An 18506-nucleotide genomic window follows, 5' to 3' on the forward strand; every position below is an offset into this window, starting at 1 on the left:
CTTCAAATTCTTCTTTGAATGTGTAACCCAACGTCTCAACAAGAGGAAAAGCCCATGGGCCAGCACTGGGTTTGTTTCCCTCCTACTTATGCCCCGCACCTGGGCAGACCCGCAGTCCAGTATTCGACATAGCTACTTACCACGGTCGTAGAGCCAACGCCTAAAACTGGAGAAGGCTTTCTTCTCAATACTGTGCTTCCCTAATGATTAAACAACTGCAAAAGTATGGACAACAGGACAGATTTATTTAAAAAGAAGGCTACAAAAGTTGACATGGAGAAAGATAAAAAAGACCCACAGGATTTCAATTGATAAATACAAAAATGATTGGATATAAACAATGTAAAAATACATTCCCCAGTCCCCAAACAGAACATAATTTAAGTACAGCAATTACAAAATTTTTATATTGTAAGTGCATTTCCCTTATAATTTCTCAAAACCATTCCAGTTTATTTGTATGAAATATAACAAATTAAATTTATAATATGTGATAGTAAAAATTATCTTCAATTTGAGTTTACTGAGTCTGTCCTTTCCTGTATGTAACAGCGGTTATGGCCCCGAGTCCTCCTGGAACTTTTGATTTACTGCAATGGTCTTTTCCCTCCGAATCTCTTCTACAAGAGAAGAGGGAGGCTAATAGGCCACGGGTCCCCTAAAAAAGCAAAGTGAAAAAAAGTTCTAGAGTGACCAAAATACCAGCGAATGTATTATCTTTCCGAAAAGGCAAGGATTAGCGGCCCTCCACCAAGGAAACAAATGGAAGTAAACCTCAGAACACCCAGAGCCGGAGCTGCATGCCAGCTGTGTGTGTGAGGCCCGCTGAGGACGGGGCCAGCAAACTCAGCTAAGCCCAGTGCACGGGTGGGGACCCTGAGGTAGTCCAGATGGTCTGCTGTGAATCCCGGCTGGGTCTGGATGATATTTAATATGGCAACGGTACAGTAGTTTGATGTGAAGTTCTAGAACTTGCCTACCGTAAGCTGGCAGGGCTTTTGAAGCAGTCTTTCTTCTTGAACCCAAGGCCCAAGCTAGCTCTCCTCTCTCAGACGGCACGCTCAGTAACAACAGCACCCACGACTGGTTTCATTACCTCCGAAGCCGGTAATGGTGACATCGCCACTAACACTAGCATCCGAAGTCTGATACAAATAGGTAAGGTCCTGAGTCATGAAGACAGAGCAGAAGCTATGTCTGGCCATAATGACCAAGTTTTGAGAGTCACATTAGCCACCCTGAAGCAGCTGAAACCGATCTATCAGACACAAAAGGCAGATGAGAAGTTAAAAAACGACGAGGTCCCTAGACCACCTCACTGGGAACATGATTCCACTTTTTCAGACAACCTAGCACACTAGCCTGGGAGACGTCCCCAAACTCCTGAAGGACCTGCCACGTGGGCTGATCACCTGGACATCGAAGTCTTGAGTCAGAAATCTAGGAGGAGGACAAGAACAGTGTACCTGTAAACACGGCTTGCCAACAACAGACAGTTCTTCCAGATCATCACAACTGGCTGTGAAGGGTCTCTTGAGAACAGTCTGACTGCTCCTTCCTTACACCACCAACGGCACTAACCTGGGCAGGGCTCTCTAGGTACCCACTTCCTTAGGACGGTCTCCTCCAAGGGCACTGCTCCGTGGGAACAGCAGCCCTGAAGGTCCTGCTAACACTGTGGGCAATTGGAGGGGTCCGAGCTCCTGGACCACCTAAAGACCACCACCACCGAGAAAGAGCCAGAGCCCGGAGCGCACCTCTGCCCGATGAAGAAGCAGAGGATGGACCATTCTGGGAAGGAGACAGAAAAGCAAGCATCTCAAATAGATGAAAAATCCAAAGGCTGGGGTTTTAAAAAGACTGGCTCCAAAGAAAACGCGGACCAGGACCCGCAGAGCTGTATCAGTTTCAGTAGAAATAATTAAGTGCCAACAGGAGAACGAACCATTTTCTCACAGTATGAACTCGCCTCTCCAGACCTTTGGTCAGTGGTCAAAGCCTGCTTTTATAATTTCACTGTATTGCACAAAAAGTGTATCTTTGTTATCTTTGGTCCTTAGGTGAGATAGCAGTTTCTTCCATTTTTCTATGTGTTCCACACAATTTTTTTTTCTTTACTCGATATCAACAACCAAAGTGCAGTACAAATGCTGGGTTGCAGATGTTGATTTTATAAAATAAAATATTAGCATCTCCCACACATTTTCTATTAGGCTATAAAAGAGTTAATAACAATTATCTTAAATTCTTACAATAGAATCTTAAGGCTGAGGGAGATGCAGTAGAGCCTGGGTATTATATTTTAAGGAAAAAACCTAAACCAACATTTTAAATATTGAATTTCAAAATTTAAGTACACATTAAATTTTATGTAATCCTCAAAAAACAAACTCATCGTTAAGCAAATTAACTTAAAAAGTGAAAAAAATTCTAAATGGATGAGCTTAACCATGCTGTTTATGTGGCTATAAGGCATAATTTGAAAGCTGAGCCTAGTAACGACAGAATAATTTATCAATAGTGCGCTGTGACTTAAAGAAACAACTGCCCTCCAAAAAATAAAAAATAAACTTCATTGATACAAGTTTCAAATGTTACTTAAAAAAAAAAAACAAAGACCAACAAACCCTGCTGGCCTAATTTGTGGTGACTGGCACACTATCCAATATTGATAAAACCGCCTTCGGGCCCTTCCCCTTGCTCTTCGAAAGAAGTGGTTTAGCAATTACACAGGTTGTACAAGGGCTTCTGCCTGGGCTCAGGGACCACGACAGCAGGGACCACGCCGTCGCCACCTTACATAACACCTGCTCCCCAGAGTCTTTAAGCATTAAGTGGTTCGGTGACGGCCTCTGCCCTAGTGGTCGTCTCAGGTTTTCTCAGCCGGGACGCCTGTCGTTTTTCATGGAACATAAAGGCAAAGTCAGCCAGGAACATAAAGCTTGCGAGAAATCCAAACACCTGAGGAGGAAAAGCGGGCAAAGGTCATATGAAGAATTTTATAATATAATCTCACATTTCCTGCCTGGCTTTGAGAGTGTTTCATAATAAGCAAGATGATGCAATAGCTTTATCTTAACTTCAGTGGTAAAAAAAAAATGTTTAAAGTCACCAAAACATGGAAAGAAGTTACCAAAAAAAATAAATAAGTAAAAAAAGAATTCCTGAATAATGGCTTTGCCAGTCTCATAAATAACAAATGCCCTGTCTCACAAACGCGTGTCAAATGCATGTTCATGTATTGAACTGCCAATCTATGAAGTTAAGGCTCTCAGACGAAAACCAAACCGTACAGAATGATACAAACAGGGTTATTAGCAACGGTTAGATGGCCCCTCAGATAAGATAAGGGGCACACGTGACTAGGCAGCTGAGCCTGGGTGAAAAGAGGAAACATTATTAATATAAAAAAAATCTATTTTGAAGATACCTTTAGGTTAAATTATCTAAAAAATATTTTCCAGTTCATTGTCACACTCGAATGACGTGACATGACGCCACTATTTACTTCCTCTTCCTCAAACCACTTCCTCATTATTGTACCCTGCTAAGATATGATCAACATTCTGAGAATTCTGTCGAGAGACAGACAACCTTGGTTCAAATTTGGCTTCTTCACTCGCAACACCTTTAAGGAAGTGGGGGCCAAAGTGCTCTATAAAAAGAGAAAATTGAAGCAGGTAATGGCTAAAGTCCCCTCCGTGGTTTTTAACATTTTGTCGTCATTTGCTGCGGTCCCCTTCCCCTCACACCCATCCCTTCCACCTCAAGAACATGCATTCTGCCTCATTTCACTGTGAAGCAAACTGAGTCCCAAATTAATTAATTCACCTCGGTGTCCCCAACACATCCAACCTAAACGTAATTATCAATCCCCCCACCCAAAACCCAACTCTCCTCTCCTCTGATGGCACTTATCCCCTTACTGGACTGGCTAACTCAGTCAGTACTTTAAAGGTAGACCAGATGTCAGCAGTCTGTGAAGCCATGTCCCACGCCCTCGGAGAGTTACAGTCCGTGAGGGCCCTCTGCCATTTAATCCAGACGGATGATCTTCCAGCTCGTTGGCTCACATACTTCACAAATTTTTTAAAAAATAAATTCCCTCACTCGTTTAATTCTACAAAAGTTTTCATAATTTAAATAGCTGCAAAAGGTAATTTCCAGCATGCTATAGAGTTTTTAGACTGCCACTCCTAAATATATCCAATGAAATCTAAATACTCTAACAATCTAACATATCATCTAATTAAAACACATAAACAAGGTCTTTTTTAATAGCTGGGAATCTTATGCCATGCTTTTCCCCCCTACACTCAACTTTTCCTCAACCTCCACCTCTTCTACAGTAATGTATTCCTACACTTGGAAATATCTTCCTGACTCTCCTACCCTCTTCCTCTGCAGGGCTTCTTCTGAAGTACTGAGACATACATACACTGAAAAGGTCTCCCTAAAACTTTTGGTTTTCTCTTCAAGAGGTTCACACGCCCATGGACAAATACTACTTATTGCTAGAGTGAGTCACAGTTCAGCATTAATTTTACTTCTATGTTTTGTTTTTATAGGTGTGAGTGCTAAGAAACCATGAATAAGGAGATATATTATAGCCATGCAATTCTTGAACTCCTTTTAAGTTTTTCTATGATAAAAAGTAGTTTTAATGATCTATAGCTGACATCTCAGTGATAACCTCAATTTTGTCATGAGCAGAGTGTTAATGGGAAACCAGCTGACTTTTAAAGGATTAGTTATCCAGTTCTGAGATGTTCACATTCGGAACAGTGGTACCAGTTCAGGTCTATGGTCCTTGCTTTGCGATTCTGAAACCCAAAACAAGCTCAGTTTTCATGATTTGCTTGGCTCAAAGGCGACATGAAGTAGAACTACTTAAAGTCTTTGCCTGTCCCTTTCACTGTGAATATTCATATGCTTCAGAAATAGTCACATGCTGGCTTAGAAGATGCCGCCAGGCCCTCTGAAGGTACTGTGTAATACAGGTCATGTACAGCATCACTTTTCTAAAATCCAAAATATTCTTGATTCTAAAAAATCCCTGCCCCACCCCCCCCCAAGGATTTCAGATACAAATGTTTTCTTTTGATCTTTTATTAGACTCAACTTTCGGATCATTTCTACATGCCAGGTGCTTTCAGAGCACCTGGCATGTAGATGTGTTTTGTTGAACTGGAAAGTAGAGAAATATAAGATAACAAAGTCAATTCTACTACTTCCATTAGCAATACCATGTTCATATGTGGAGTAAATGTGTTTTTGTTAACAAAACTCAAATTCTAAAGACAGGTTCTAGGTTCCTCATGCTATCATATTTAAAGCTATCGTTATTTGCTTTTAGGTCTTCTATTCAAAATTACAATAAAAAATAAGTTAAAAGACAAACTACTCTCCTGTATTATATAACTTGTCAAGTGCTTTCCAGACCCCAGATTGCTAATGGAACACAAAAACACATGAAGACAAAAAACACGAGGTACTTACAGTTGCAGCAATTTCAGTTGAGGTCTGGTCATGCGTGGAAACAAAAATGATGGACGCCAACAAAAATACTAATCCTATCCCCGCAGTAATGTAAAAATCCTATACGTACAACACACACAAGGAATACAGTATGGTTAGGTTGACAGAAACAAATATTTTGGTTTTTTACTTTAAAAAACTTTAATGACATTTCTTTTGCTTCACACAACCCAAATGGACATACTTGGACTTCTATCTTTTCAATAAGCCTAGCCCGAGATGGATGCCCTGTAAAGGAACACGAGGCACACTCTGGACAGGGCATGTTCCGAGAATACATTACAAAACAATCTTTTCACAAAACGGTTCCCCAAATGGTCATATGTATGTGTGTGTGCGCGTGTACTTCTCTGGGACATATTAAAATTACCAAAGCTGAAAGATTTATTAAATCCTATCTTCTGGTTAAAAAAAAAAAAAAAAAAGGCGTATTTCTTTCCTTTCAATGTATCCTGTGCTAGGATGGCCTGTCCGAGAGTGCTTCAGCACTCTGAAAGCACTTCTGGAAAAGAGACCCAAAAGAACCATCCATCATTAACTAAACAAAATCATGCCAGTAGCGTGTTTTTTAGCCACTTAAACTTTCTGCAATGACATATTGCTTTTAACTGTTCCATGTGGGTAATCCAAAATAGGCTTGTATGACCAGCTACCTACTACCATAAAGGCTTCCACAGCTCATCATAATGCAGCTTACAATGATGAAGTTCTTCATGGGTTTCCCAGGCTCTCTCGGGCATTATCTCACAAGGCGCTCTCTCTTATATGCCAACTGAAAATTGCTTGACATAGGTACTTGATTCAGAAGAGAAACTGGGAAATGAGGGTCACTCCAAAGTCTGAGACTTTGAGTTTTCTGAAATGCAATCTCCACTAAACTTAATATAAAATAAACTATCCAACATAAAATTCCTATACTATTGTCAACTGTTCACTTAACATTTATTAAAACATTTAAGGAATTTTGTCTTTGCTTCTAAAAGAGGTATTTTTCTACAGTACTTTGTTTTTCCTATTCCCTTAAATATTATTTCAAATCTGCTACACACATATATAAGATTCTACTAATATTTGGATTGCATTCAAGGAGGTAAACAAGCCAGTCATTTGGGGACAGAATAATGTACTATTCAATAAGCATGGGTTCTGGAGCCAGACTGAGTTCAAGTCCCAGTTACACTACTTCCCAGCTTTATGGCTCTGAATTAGTTATTTAATATCTGTGTGCCTTTGTCTCTTCATCGGCAAGTGGAGATAACAACAGTATCCTCTTTATAAAATGATCCAAAGATCAGTGTTAATCCATGGAAAGTGCTTAGATCAGTGCCAGGCACACAGTAAATATCTAAAATGTTGGCTATTGTTATTCTGGACAGAATCTGACCCACAGTGGCACAGAACAGAAAAGATGCTTTCTTGTAAGAGATTATCCTTCTCCCCTAGATACCACTACCACACACTCAAAACCTCTTCTCTAAATCAGAAAACCTCCCTTATATGAAAATATATTTAAAATTTAAGTAATTATGCACACAGTAAAAGTGATTTTAAACCATTGAAACAAACATGAAATCCTTATGTAGTTAGGTACAAAGCAGAATATATATACTCTATGATTACAACTATTTTAAATTTTAAAAATTACCTATTAATAAAAACAAAGGCCCAAAAGAAATATAGTAAAATATTTACAAAAGCTGTTTTAAGATAAAAATAGTTGAGCCCTGGCTGGTTTGGTTCAGTGGATTGAGTGCCAGCCTGAGAACCAAAGGGTCGCTGGTTTGATTCCCAATCAGGGCACATGCCTGGGTTGCAGGCCAGGTCCCCAGTGGGGGGCGTGCGAAAGGCAACCACACATTAATGTTTCTCTCCCTCTCTTTCCTCCTTCCTTCCCCTCTCTCTAAAAATAAATAAATAAACAAATAAATCCTTATACTAAAATAAAAACAGGTTCAGCAGGCTGTTTTTTTAAATAAATGCCTTCTTAATCCACTTACAGGCGTTTTTTCATAATGAAATCAAAACAAAAATAAGCAGGATTACATGCCATTTTATTTAGAAGCTCCAGAAACACAGCACTTTAGCTCAACACTCCACCTGCAGGGCCCAGCATCACGCCTGACAGACGACAGGCACACAGTGAAAAGCTGGGGAGCCCATGAGTGGCACTCTAAGATGTGAGGGATCAACAGTGGCAAGCCCTCAGTTTTTCAAAACATCTAATGTGAGTCAGGTTAAACCACCAGTGGCTGTGCAAAGTGGGTAGTGTTGTCACTTTCATTCTAATTTCGCTTTCTCCTTCTTTCTAGCCTGCCATTTGGCGGGCAAAACTGAGTTGCTTAAAGGCAGAACTGGAACAACTTTTCTCGCATTACTGAGTTTTGAAAGCGTTACTACTTTGAGAATAAAACAATACAAGATTCCCAAACCTCTACGTTCTTAGTATGAGGGTAGTATTTTTTCATGCTCACCGATAACTTGATCTTCCCAGCGTCGACTTTGTCGTAAACCGGAGTGCAGTACACTATCAGTATAAGGAGACTCAGAAGGAAGGCACTGCTGCTTACGAGCTCAAAAAAGTAAAGTCCTCCACACAAGGTGCACTGGGACACGACTTCTTCACAGATGAAGGCCAGCAGGGACAGCAACTGCAAAGAAACAAAACATTGTACTTCAGTGACTTTCCAGAGAAACGTACCGTTTTCGGAAAACACCATCTGTTCACTGAAATATTTATGACGTGGAGACTGGACCACGGCAAACAAACGTACTGAACGGCTGGTCCACAAAGACCTTGCGGTCGGGCTGCTTTGAAGGGAGGATAGGTCCACAAGCAGTCGGTCACCCACCATGCACTGTGGCACAGGGCAAATACTGGCTGTTGCTGTAAAAGCTTACTGAGGAGCCAGGGAACGTGGGGGGTCAGGAAAGGCTTCCTGGAGGACAGTAGAGTCAGTTTGGGGGGCTACAGTCAGCAAACGAAGTTCCAGGCGGAGAAGCAGCACCCACGAAGCCCCAGAGGTGGGGGAGCATGGCGCCCTCCTACCCAGCGCGCGGGCACGTCTCCCACCGCCTGCAACCGAACTGCGAGAGCGAGCTGAGTCCCCATGGCTAAAGCGTCCAGTTGACGGACGGGGACAGCAGCCCGAAAATGATGAGATGAGACTAGAGAGGTGAGCTGAGGACAGATCTAAATGCCCTCGTTAACTAGTTTAAGGACTCTAGATTTTAAGGGTTTTAAGGCAAAGGGTAACATGATCGAGTTCGTGCTTTTAGTAGTTCTCACTAGCTACAACAGGGAGATGGGACTGGAGGAAGGGCAAAACTTGGAGCAGACATCTGGCCAGGAAGCTGATGTGTGAAATCAGGGAAAAGAGAGTGCGCGGGGTAGCTAGCCATCGTAATGGAGAGAGTGGCTAGTTCCTGAAAAATGCAGTCGAAGCCCTTACCAGAGAGGATGAATACCAAACAGAGTAGGAAACAAGATAACACATATGCACTGAAACATTTTAACCTAATACAAAACGGCATATTTATTCACTAATCGTCTGAGGTGGGCCTTGTCTTTGAGTATGAGCCTACAAAGTTGGGATTCCACGGCAGGTTTTCTGCATTAATCACTTCCCTCACTTATGACTACCACTTCCACACTGATGTTATTGGAAGTGGGGCAAGATCTCGGACGCCGACTATCAGAGTACAGAATCCTTCTAGAGCAGGACTAGTTTCACCAGCCTTTCACAGTTGCCTTGCTCTTTCTTAATTCCCCAGCAAGTATTTTAGTAACTTATTTTTCCATCCTCCCAAAGCATTCAATTTAGTTTTCATAGAAGCAATTCCTTTTCACACTCAATTTTAGTTTGTATCATACTTAGTTAAATGCCTGGCCATGAAAAGCATTAATTCTCATAAACCAGTAGGGGACGTGGAGAGCCAAGAGCGCTGCGCGGGGCCGGCCGGCCGTGGCGGTCTGTGCTGGACAGGCGCAAGTCAGAATGGTTTTTTGCACTGAACAGAGAATGGTTAGCTCTGGCGCATTCGGCAACTCAAACAGACGTGGGTTTTCACGGTGCCCCCACTGCTGAGTATGTGGCGTTAACATACTGATGCTTCACAGCAGAAGGAAGTTTTATTTTGTTCTTCTTTTTAAGAGGCAAGGGTGTTGGGAAGAGAATAAATTCAGTCTTAACTATGCTGTGTCTGGGGGCTGGCGGAGAGTTAGGTGGAGATGTCTAGGACCCGAAGGGACACACGGGCCTGGAGCCCAGGCGGGAACCCGTCTGAGATGGGGATAGAGATGTGGGAGCCCGCCGGTGACATCACCCAGAAGGAGAAAAGTTGGCCTTGTGCAGAACTCTGAAGAACCCCAAGATTTAAGGGATATGCAGAGGGGAGACACCCGCAAAGGACAATCAAGAGCAACAGTCCAAGGGGCAGTAGACCAAGAAAAAAGTATTTCTACGAAAAAGAAAGGGATCCAGAGTGCTGAACATTACTTAGTAACCAGGTAAGAACAAAACTGAAATGCTTACATTAGCCCAAGCTGCAGGAAGACTGCCGATGACATCAGCAAGACAACTTCAGGGTAGTCATATAGGGAAGCTTAGATCACAGCACTGCATGTTGGGAAGTAAGGGGAAGATAAAACAGTAGAATGGAGACAGCATAGGCAAGAAGTGTGGTTTCAGGAGAGTGGCCGGCTAGGGTAGTAGCGGAGGAGGTCAAAGGGAAGGGAATTTCTGGATGGGAAAGAGCTGGTGTGTTTAAATGCTTAGGCAGAAACCAGTCAGATGGGTGTGTCTAAGGACAGGAAGAAAAGAGGGTCTCTAAAGGCCGGATTCAGAGCTCAGGTTTGGGGCTAACTCTTCTCTAGAAACACGAGGGAAGAAAGTGAAGAGTTTCACTTGGGCAGTTTGTGTGGGTTTTGTGGAAACTGAGGGAGTTTCCTTCTGAGTGTTAAAACAATCAAAATAACTGATGACCCAAGTAGATGCCTACATCGGGAAATGCCATCTCACCCAAGTCAGGCCAGTAGAAGCAACCAGATATATTAAGGGCAACAAAATTGCTACCAAAATCAACAGATACATTTCACAGTATATAATAAGAATCTTGTCCTACAAAACATTTTCACACAAAATGGTCAATGATACAGTCACTCTGGAAAACAGTTTAGCAGTTTCTCCCTCCCTCCCTCCCTGCCTTCCTAAGACTTCACTTATTTACTTTTAGAGAGAGTGAAAGGGAGGGAAAAAGAGAGGGAGAGAAACATCAATGTGTGCGAGAAACATTGATCGGCTGCCTCTCACACACCCACAACCAGGGACATGGCCCACAACCCAGGCATGTGCCCTGATGGGGAATGGAACCAGCGATCTTTCAGTTTGCAGGACGCTGCCCAATCCACTCAGTCACAGCAGTCAAGGCCAGTTTAGCTGTTTCCTTAAGATCTAAGCATGCAACTGCCATGAACCCAGCAACTGTATTTCTGCATTCTGCATCCAACCAAGAGAAATGAAAACTTAAGTTCATGCAGAAATCAGTACATGAATGTTCACAACAATTTCATTCATAACAGCCCCAAACTGGAAACAGTCCAGATGTCCTTCAGCGGCTAAGCAGACTGTGGTAGGTACACTACACCATGGAATACTATGTGGCAATAAAAAGGAACAAACTTGATATATGCAACAACCTGGATGCATCTCCAGAGAATTATACAAAGTGAAAAAATCCCATCTCAAAAGGTTATACACCGCATAATTCTATGTATATAGCATTCCTCAAAACCCAGAAATTACAGAGGTGGAGAACAACTCAGTGGCGCCGGGGGAGAGAGAAGCGGCGTGGCTGTAAAGCAGAAGCGTGAGGGACCCTGCGGTGATGGAACGGTCCTGAATCTTGATTGCGGCAGTGCTTCTAGGAAGCGACACATGGGATAAAACTGCAGAACGCACATCCACACACGTGCATGCATGTGAGCGTGCACAGGGCCTCCCTGCACATTTCTCCCCCAAGCTCCTGTGAATCTACAATCACTTCAAAATAAAAGGTTTTCAAAAAAATATCAAATCTAAATTGGTGTCTAAGCCTCTAAGGTTTTCCCCCCTTCTACAGGGCAATACAAAATTCGTACATCCCTACAACTGAAAAGAACCTATATAAGAATGAAAATAGATCCTACTGCTACGATGTCCTGTTAGTGAAGTGTAAGTCTGTCCAGTATATTCTGAACCGCCTTCAGACAGACATTAGGGGAGGCATTCCCAATCATTAAAGCGTAGGATATAAAATGACACACCAAGACAAACTCCCCAAGGCACCGTGTAAAGATCCTTTCTCAGTCTCCTATAATTATTCCAGGGTGAGTCTCTACAAGATTATAGTATAATAAAGTACTGCCTAATATTCCATTTGCCTTGTTCTAGCCTCTAGTTGCCTCTGTCTTAGGAGTTTTAGGAGCTTTTCTATGAGAAATTTCCAAAATGCACCTGTTGTATAAAAGTCAATTAACTACGAGGAGATATTAGCCTAAAACTCTAATTGGGGTTTGAGAATAGTTGAGGCACTCTTATTACAATAATTAGATTATCAGGAACACTCCTCTGTGTAGGCTGTATGACAAAAAAAATCTTATCTCTAGTAAAAATACAGACTGTTTATCTATTCTCAGTAAGAAAAGGGCAGGATCCAGCTTGGCCAGAAGCAATCAATGTGAAGTCATTAAAAGTCCTGCTCAAAACTTATAACAGGAATCATTCCCACTAACTTTAAGCCTCAGAGCAGCAGTATTAAGAGGTGGGTTCTGCATGGGCATCCTAAAAGACTGAAGGGGTATAATATTGAATTTGGGCACTCACTAGTTCGTATTCCCAGTTAAAGACCAAGAAATTAGCACTAGAAGCTACATGCAGTATGAAGTGTTCCCCTGACTGGCCATCTCTGATGCTGTTAAGCTTCCTTTATAATCTCCCACAGCACTAAAGTCTTTAGTACAAAAGAAAGTGATCATTTCACAATATGTTCAAATAATGAATCATTATGTTGTACACCTGAAACTAATATATTTCAATTACGCCTTGATAAAAAAATAAATAATGAAGTATATTTGGGTATATTACGTCTGGAGCGTTATAATATGCATAGGAACATGCAATGACAGAGCAGTAAGACCGATGTACAAAAAACAGTAAGAACACAATTATTTTGTACCTCGTAATAGAGCATTCATTATATTTAAGTTCAGGAACTCTCAGGAAAGTGTTCGGATCCACCTGCACTAAGAGTGCTGGCGCAGGACAGGAGGAAAAGCGAGACTCAGACCAGAGCCAAGAGACACACAGAGTCTGGGTAGGCATGCCAAGGAGGGAGACAAACAAGAACAGACCGTGAGGGCGAGCATTGGCATGGGAAGCCCCAAAGGGATAATACGGCAACTGACCGAACTGGAAGGGGAGTAACGAGAGGAATGGTTAAGGTGTTGGGTGTGGTTATGCGAAGGCCAAGCCAGGGAGTTTGGACTTCTAGACGAAAATAACAGGGACTGCCTGCCCGGTTTACATGGATAGAAGAAAAAAGGAACAAGGACTGGGTGGGGCCTGAAGGAATATCACAGCTCAAGAACACAAGGGGAAGAATAAGGAACACCAGACCAGCAAGTCACAAGTTTCGCACTTCTTAGGAAAACTCTTTCGAAAAGCAAGTAAACATACTCCAAACTGCTGAACAGCGATGCTGGGGCAAGTGGGAGTGTGAAGGGTGTAGTGCGGCTTATTTTATTTTAATCATATTTTTAGTTGATTTCTTTGTAAGCAATTTTTTTATTAAAAAAGAAAAAATATGAAAGTTAAGGGAAGGAAGAACTTCAAGAAATAGGTAGTCACCAGCACTAAATACCAAAGTGGTTAAGGACAGGAAGAAGAGATAAGGTCGCTGAATCGAATAAGGAAATATTGGTGAAGGTAACCTCTAAGTGAAAAGACTCAATTATTGTTATCCGGTGAACAGATTTATTCTCAATGCATGAGGACATGCTATGAAGTATCGCTTACTAAGTATGAAGCTAACTACCTAACGACAGGACACCAAGGTGGCTCCTTCTAACGACATAAAATTTTAGCCAAACATAAGTAAAGAATTATGAAACTCTCAGAGTTGGGAGGCCTTTCGAGAGCATAGTCTCCCTCCTGCGTGTTTACAAAGGATGGACTTAGTCTCCGGCAGGCAAGTCCCCCGTTAGCCAGACACTGACAAGAGCCCAGGTCTCCTGGCTCCCTCTCTGTACGTGTTCCCCCCAGAAAACACTATTTGTTAAGTTCATTTTACGACTTTGTACATTTGTGTAGGTTTCCCCTGTAAAACTGGGCTTTTGAGGTTACAACTGTAGTTTTGTGCATTTCCCCTTTTGCTGTTAAACCATACATTAAAAGCAATTTGCTAGGGTCAACACATCTGGGAAGTCTTAGTGACTAAAAGACGGTCTTACTCACAGTTCTAATGATTTCAACATTCAGATAATTACTACCCTGTGTCTTTCTCTCTCTATTTCAATTTCACTACCTTTTCTGAAACTTCAAGTCTTCTTTAAAATTAACAGTCCTTGTATTAAATACTAATTCTCCATCATTTGTCTTTAACAGTCTATAACAAAAAAATTTCTTATAAAAATAGCTTTTTGATGTTTGCCATTAATTATAAAACCCCATCTACAAAATTATATGAATTTGTGAATTAATGAACTTGTAGTCATCCGTAGTTTGAGTAAACGAATCTGTCAGCCTGAAGTTTAGGCCAGGCTTCCCTTGCCGTAAGCAAACATTTACTCTCACAAAGGTCCAAAGATAAAATTTGCTGACATTATGGATCTTCCTCAAGGTAAAAACAGAGCATTTTAATTTAGTACATATCAACTTTCACATTTAAGCAATGAAAGGACAACCGATATAAGATAAATTGCTTCTAGGCACTTACAGAGTAACATTATTTAATAAATTTAAATCACTGGTGAATTCCAAATCAAACTGCTTGCTTGAAGGGTTATCATAGTCATAGTACTGAGCAGCCACTGGGACGCGCAACGGGTACCATAAACACAATGTCAGTTTGTTGCAGAGAACATTACTCATATTTAGATCACTGCACCAGATTTCTAGCAAAGAATTAGGTTGCCAAATGCCAATTCACCCCTTAAAACAAAAACAAATTCCCTCAAAAATAACAACAAAAAAACCCTCACAAAATAAAATACATGGGCCTAAAGAGCAATCTAAGGATAGAATAAGCTGATAATAAACTGAATGCACAAATTCAGGACTGAAAGAACTCCTTACATGAATTCCTGGCTGAACCTTTATTTCTTCTTCAGCTCTGGAAGGGTAGGTGGCAGGTAGAGGATGCTTAGGTTTTGAACAAGCCTTTAACAAAATTAAGGTCATACCTGAACGGTAGACACAACTACACAACTCCAACTCAAGAGTTACATACAGGTAACTCAACAGCCAGTTACACTGTTCTATCTCTAACCTCCCCTTGCGTGTTTGCAGGCTCCACTCTCTAGCCCTTTTAGTACCTGGTTCTGTACCAACACACCCCACAGAGCCTCAGAGATTAGTAAAAATCTTGTTAAGATTCTCAGGGGAAATCTGATTCAACTTCCTTGGACTCGAAGGATTTCCTAAGTATATAGTCTCTGGCTTTTAAGTTTTAGAGCAAGGTTCCTTTCTCTTTGGGGTCTTTGAAAATCTGTAAAGACATATGGGCCACACAGACAAAATCAAGGGGTAGGGTGGAGGTGGGGGAGGGAGGTGGGTTTGGCTGGGGTAGGGTGGAGGGATGGGGAGAAAAGGCATACAACTGTAATTGAATAACAATAGAAGTTTAAAAAAAATAAATTGCTACCTAAAACACAATATAGTATGAAAAAAAAAAAAGATGTATGGGCTCAGAATGACATACCCAAACACAGAAACGCACTGCATTTCGAATTAAACGTCATAGGGCTTGTGGGTCCCTTGTTAAAGGACCTCCTCTTCTGATTATGGTTTCCTTATTGTAGCGCTGAAATTCTACTTAATCTTTTAAAGTAAGTCATCTAAAGTAAAACAATCTAAAGGCAGGATTTGAGTTAAGGAAAAGAAAACTACCTGTTGCCCCAGGCGGGATGACAGTTTTAATTTACTTGGGACTTTCTGGGTAACCCCCACAACACACAGTTGGGAAGGGGTAAGATATTATTAAAACAAACAAAGCAGGAACAAAAAGACAACCATCAAAATGAAAGGCAATTAACTAAGAAAAAAATTGAAAATATATACTAAAGAAAGCATTCTTATGACATTACAAGTTCCCCATAAACAAATAAATAGATTTCAAAAAAGACATCGGTTTTTATCCTTTCCCTCTTTCTCTTTATGGATGATGGAGAACAAGCAGGACTAATAGCCTAACAATCTTTGCAAGGCAAATTCATCTTCCCCTCTCCTGTAAGCCCAAGTAGAGTCTACTTCCAAAATTTCTAGTTGCATTCTCTTCCGAAGATACACAACTATAGTTTATTGAACTATAAATAAGGTAACGAAAAATTTTACTTTAGCTTTGCTATGTCTAATTAGGAAGAAAAATACAGGCAACTAAAAAATAGATTTAATGAGCAACAGAAGCAAATTGATGATGTTTTTTAAGCAGGAAGAATGTTTTAGATTAATAATCTCTTCTGGAAACATTTTACCTCTATTGCGGGGAAACGGCTAAAATCTACAAGCCATGTGAGAGCTAACAAGAGGAAGCGCAAGAAGGAATGGAATCACTCCTGGGTAGAAGGAATAGCTGATGCAAAGAAAGATACAGGGAACCCCTCCTGCCAAGAAACTAAAATGTGGAACTACCTAAAAAAAGGTTGGAGAGCCAGACAGAGCCAGACCCTCTTGAGATCCATAGGCCATATTGTCACTTGCCTCCAGGTGATTTCCCAATTATTCCCAGATGTGATTTTGGTGACTTTAAAGTAGTGCCAGTTTCCTGACTGCTATTTTCTTTTATTCGATAAAAGTAGGTCATCTCGGTTCTAAGAACATAAGCTCTGGTTATCTGAGTTCTATTAATTTCAGTTCTCCCCAAAGAAACTAATTGGTTATTTTCATGTGGCATCGTTTAAAGAACCAAACCAACCCCTAAACTTACTCTAGGCAGTCTTATTTTTCATCTCGCAGAAAACATTGCTCATCATTGGTTAAAACGGAATTTAAGAGCTCAGTATGTGTGTAAACAATTTGAGAAGTAAAATCCCAGTCTCAAAGATGTTCTGATATTTTCACCAACAGGTGAAAGGTGCCTTCACTGCCTGCAGTAAACTAAAATTCCATGAAATTGAAAATACCGTGCCCTAGTTTTGCCACCAGCACGCAAACCCAAAAAGACGTCCTTTTGATTTTGCACTTCGTACACACATGTTGCCCATTCGGAAATAGTTCTTTTCCAATCAATATAAAAGCCTTGGGAGACAATTTATTGAAAGCACACATCTCAGTGCCAGCGCGTGGAATCGGAAGACTGTGTCCGCCGAATTAAACTGCCCCCATCGACTCGCGCCAGGAAAACCGCTGGACCCAAAGATAAACAAAAAAGTACTTTGTAGTCTAAATACAGGAACTGTGGGAGATAATGCAGAGTAATAGCTGGGAGAAGAAACGAAGGCGGCTACAGAGGAGTAACTGGAAGGAGTCTGAGTCTCACTTGGGTCCGCTCCGATGCATTTCCTGGAATCCACCCAGCGGGCTCGGAGGCCCTCAATCGCTACCTGGGTCCCGGCCAGAAAGAGATCGAGCGATCAGGGGCCGCCCGGAGGGAGGAGGTGGGGGGCCGGGGGGTAACGCCCCCTTCTTCGCCGAACAGGGAAGGAACTGGGGGGTGTGGAAACGACCGCTTCCTGAACAACCACGCTGAAGAGAGGTGGCTCGGCGGCCTCCCAAGCCCACAGGCCGATGTCCCAGGGAGCAGACCCCCCTCCCCGGCCCGGCTCGCCCGCCAAGGCCACGGACTCACCAGCTGCAAGACTTTCAGCACGCGCTGAGGCAACTTGAGCCGGCCCAGGTTGAAGTAGGCGGCGAGGCGGCTCCTGGAGCCCCTGGCAGGGCCCGGATCCTCCTCCGTGGTGGGGCTGTACACGGCTCCGTTCTCCATCTCCCAGGGCCCGGGAACACAGCGACCACAGCGGTGGCAGTGCAGCCCTCACCGACTCCAGAAGTCCACCGCCTGGGCCGTCACTTCCTGGGCCTCCGCCTAGACATCCGGCGGACTCCGCCCTGCCCCGCCTCCGGCCCAGCCACGCCCCCGCCCCGGCCCCAGCCACGCCCCCGCCCCGCCCCCCGCCTCCGCCCCAGCCCCGCCCCTTCCTCGCCCCGCCGCCTGTCCCCCGTAGCCCTTACCCACCACATCACACGCCTTGTAAATATCTGGGGAGAGACTTTCATGTAAAGGAACAGAAAGTACACATGTCCTGAGAATCAAATGAGCTTGGCTCATTCTGAAACCAGACTGGTGTAACTAGGGCTAAGCAAGGGAGGAGAGGAGATGAGATTGGAGATGCAGGCAAATGCCAGGTAACGTAGGGGCCTTACAAGGCAAGGGAAGAAGTTAAATTTCATTTTAAGTGCAGTGGGTTGTCTGGAAGGACTTTGAGGCTTGCTGCTTTTTGCATCTCTCAGTTTTACTTATCAACATCATTTAGTTTACTCATCTCTTGTTCAGCTGCTACAGTCGCATGTTAATTTTGTGTGAACTTGTGGAATCTCGTCAAGGAATGTAATTAAATTTTAGCAATTGAAGTTGGTTGCATTACATGTCAGGCACACATATTTTCTCCACAACAATTTAGTGTAGGTATTAGCATTATTTTTAGTTTACAGATGAATAAACTGAGACCAAGACGGTGAGGGTTATATCGTAGGTCAAACAGCTGGAGGCAGCTGGAA

General features: G+C 42.4%; 1 protein-coding gene across 1 annotated transcript; it reads right to left on the reverse strand.

Moving 5' to 3' along the window:
• Positions 1-224: 224 nt before the first annotated feature.
• Positions 225-17808, reverse strand: CMTM6 (CKLF like MARVEL transmembrane domain containing 6). Its single transcript, XM_024566078.3, has 4 exons — positions 17578-17808; positions 8010-8186; positions 5500-5598; positions 225-2961 (listed from the first exon to the last, which is right to left on the reverse strand). The coding sequence occupies exons 1-4, from the start codon at positions 17713-17715 to the stop codon at positions 2824-2826; spliced, it is 552 nt and encodes a 183-aa protein (XP_024421846.1). The 5' UTR covers positions 17716-17808; the 3' UTR covers positions 225-2823.
• Between the last annotated feature and the right edge of the window lie 698 nt (positions 17809-18506).

Source organism: Desmodus rotundus, chromosome 8, assembly GCF_022682495.2.
Source record: "Desmodus rotundus isolate HL8 chromosome 8, HLdesRot8A.1, whole genome shotgun sequence".
NCBI classification, from domain to species: Eukaryota; Metazoa; Chordata; class Mammalia; order Chiroptera; family Phyllostomidae; genus Desmodus; species Desmodus rotundus.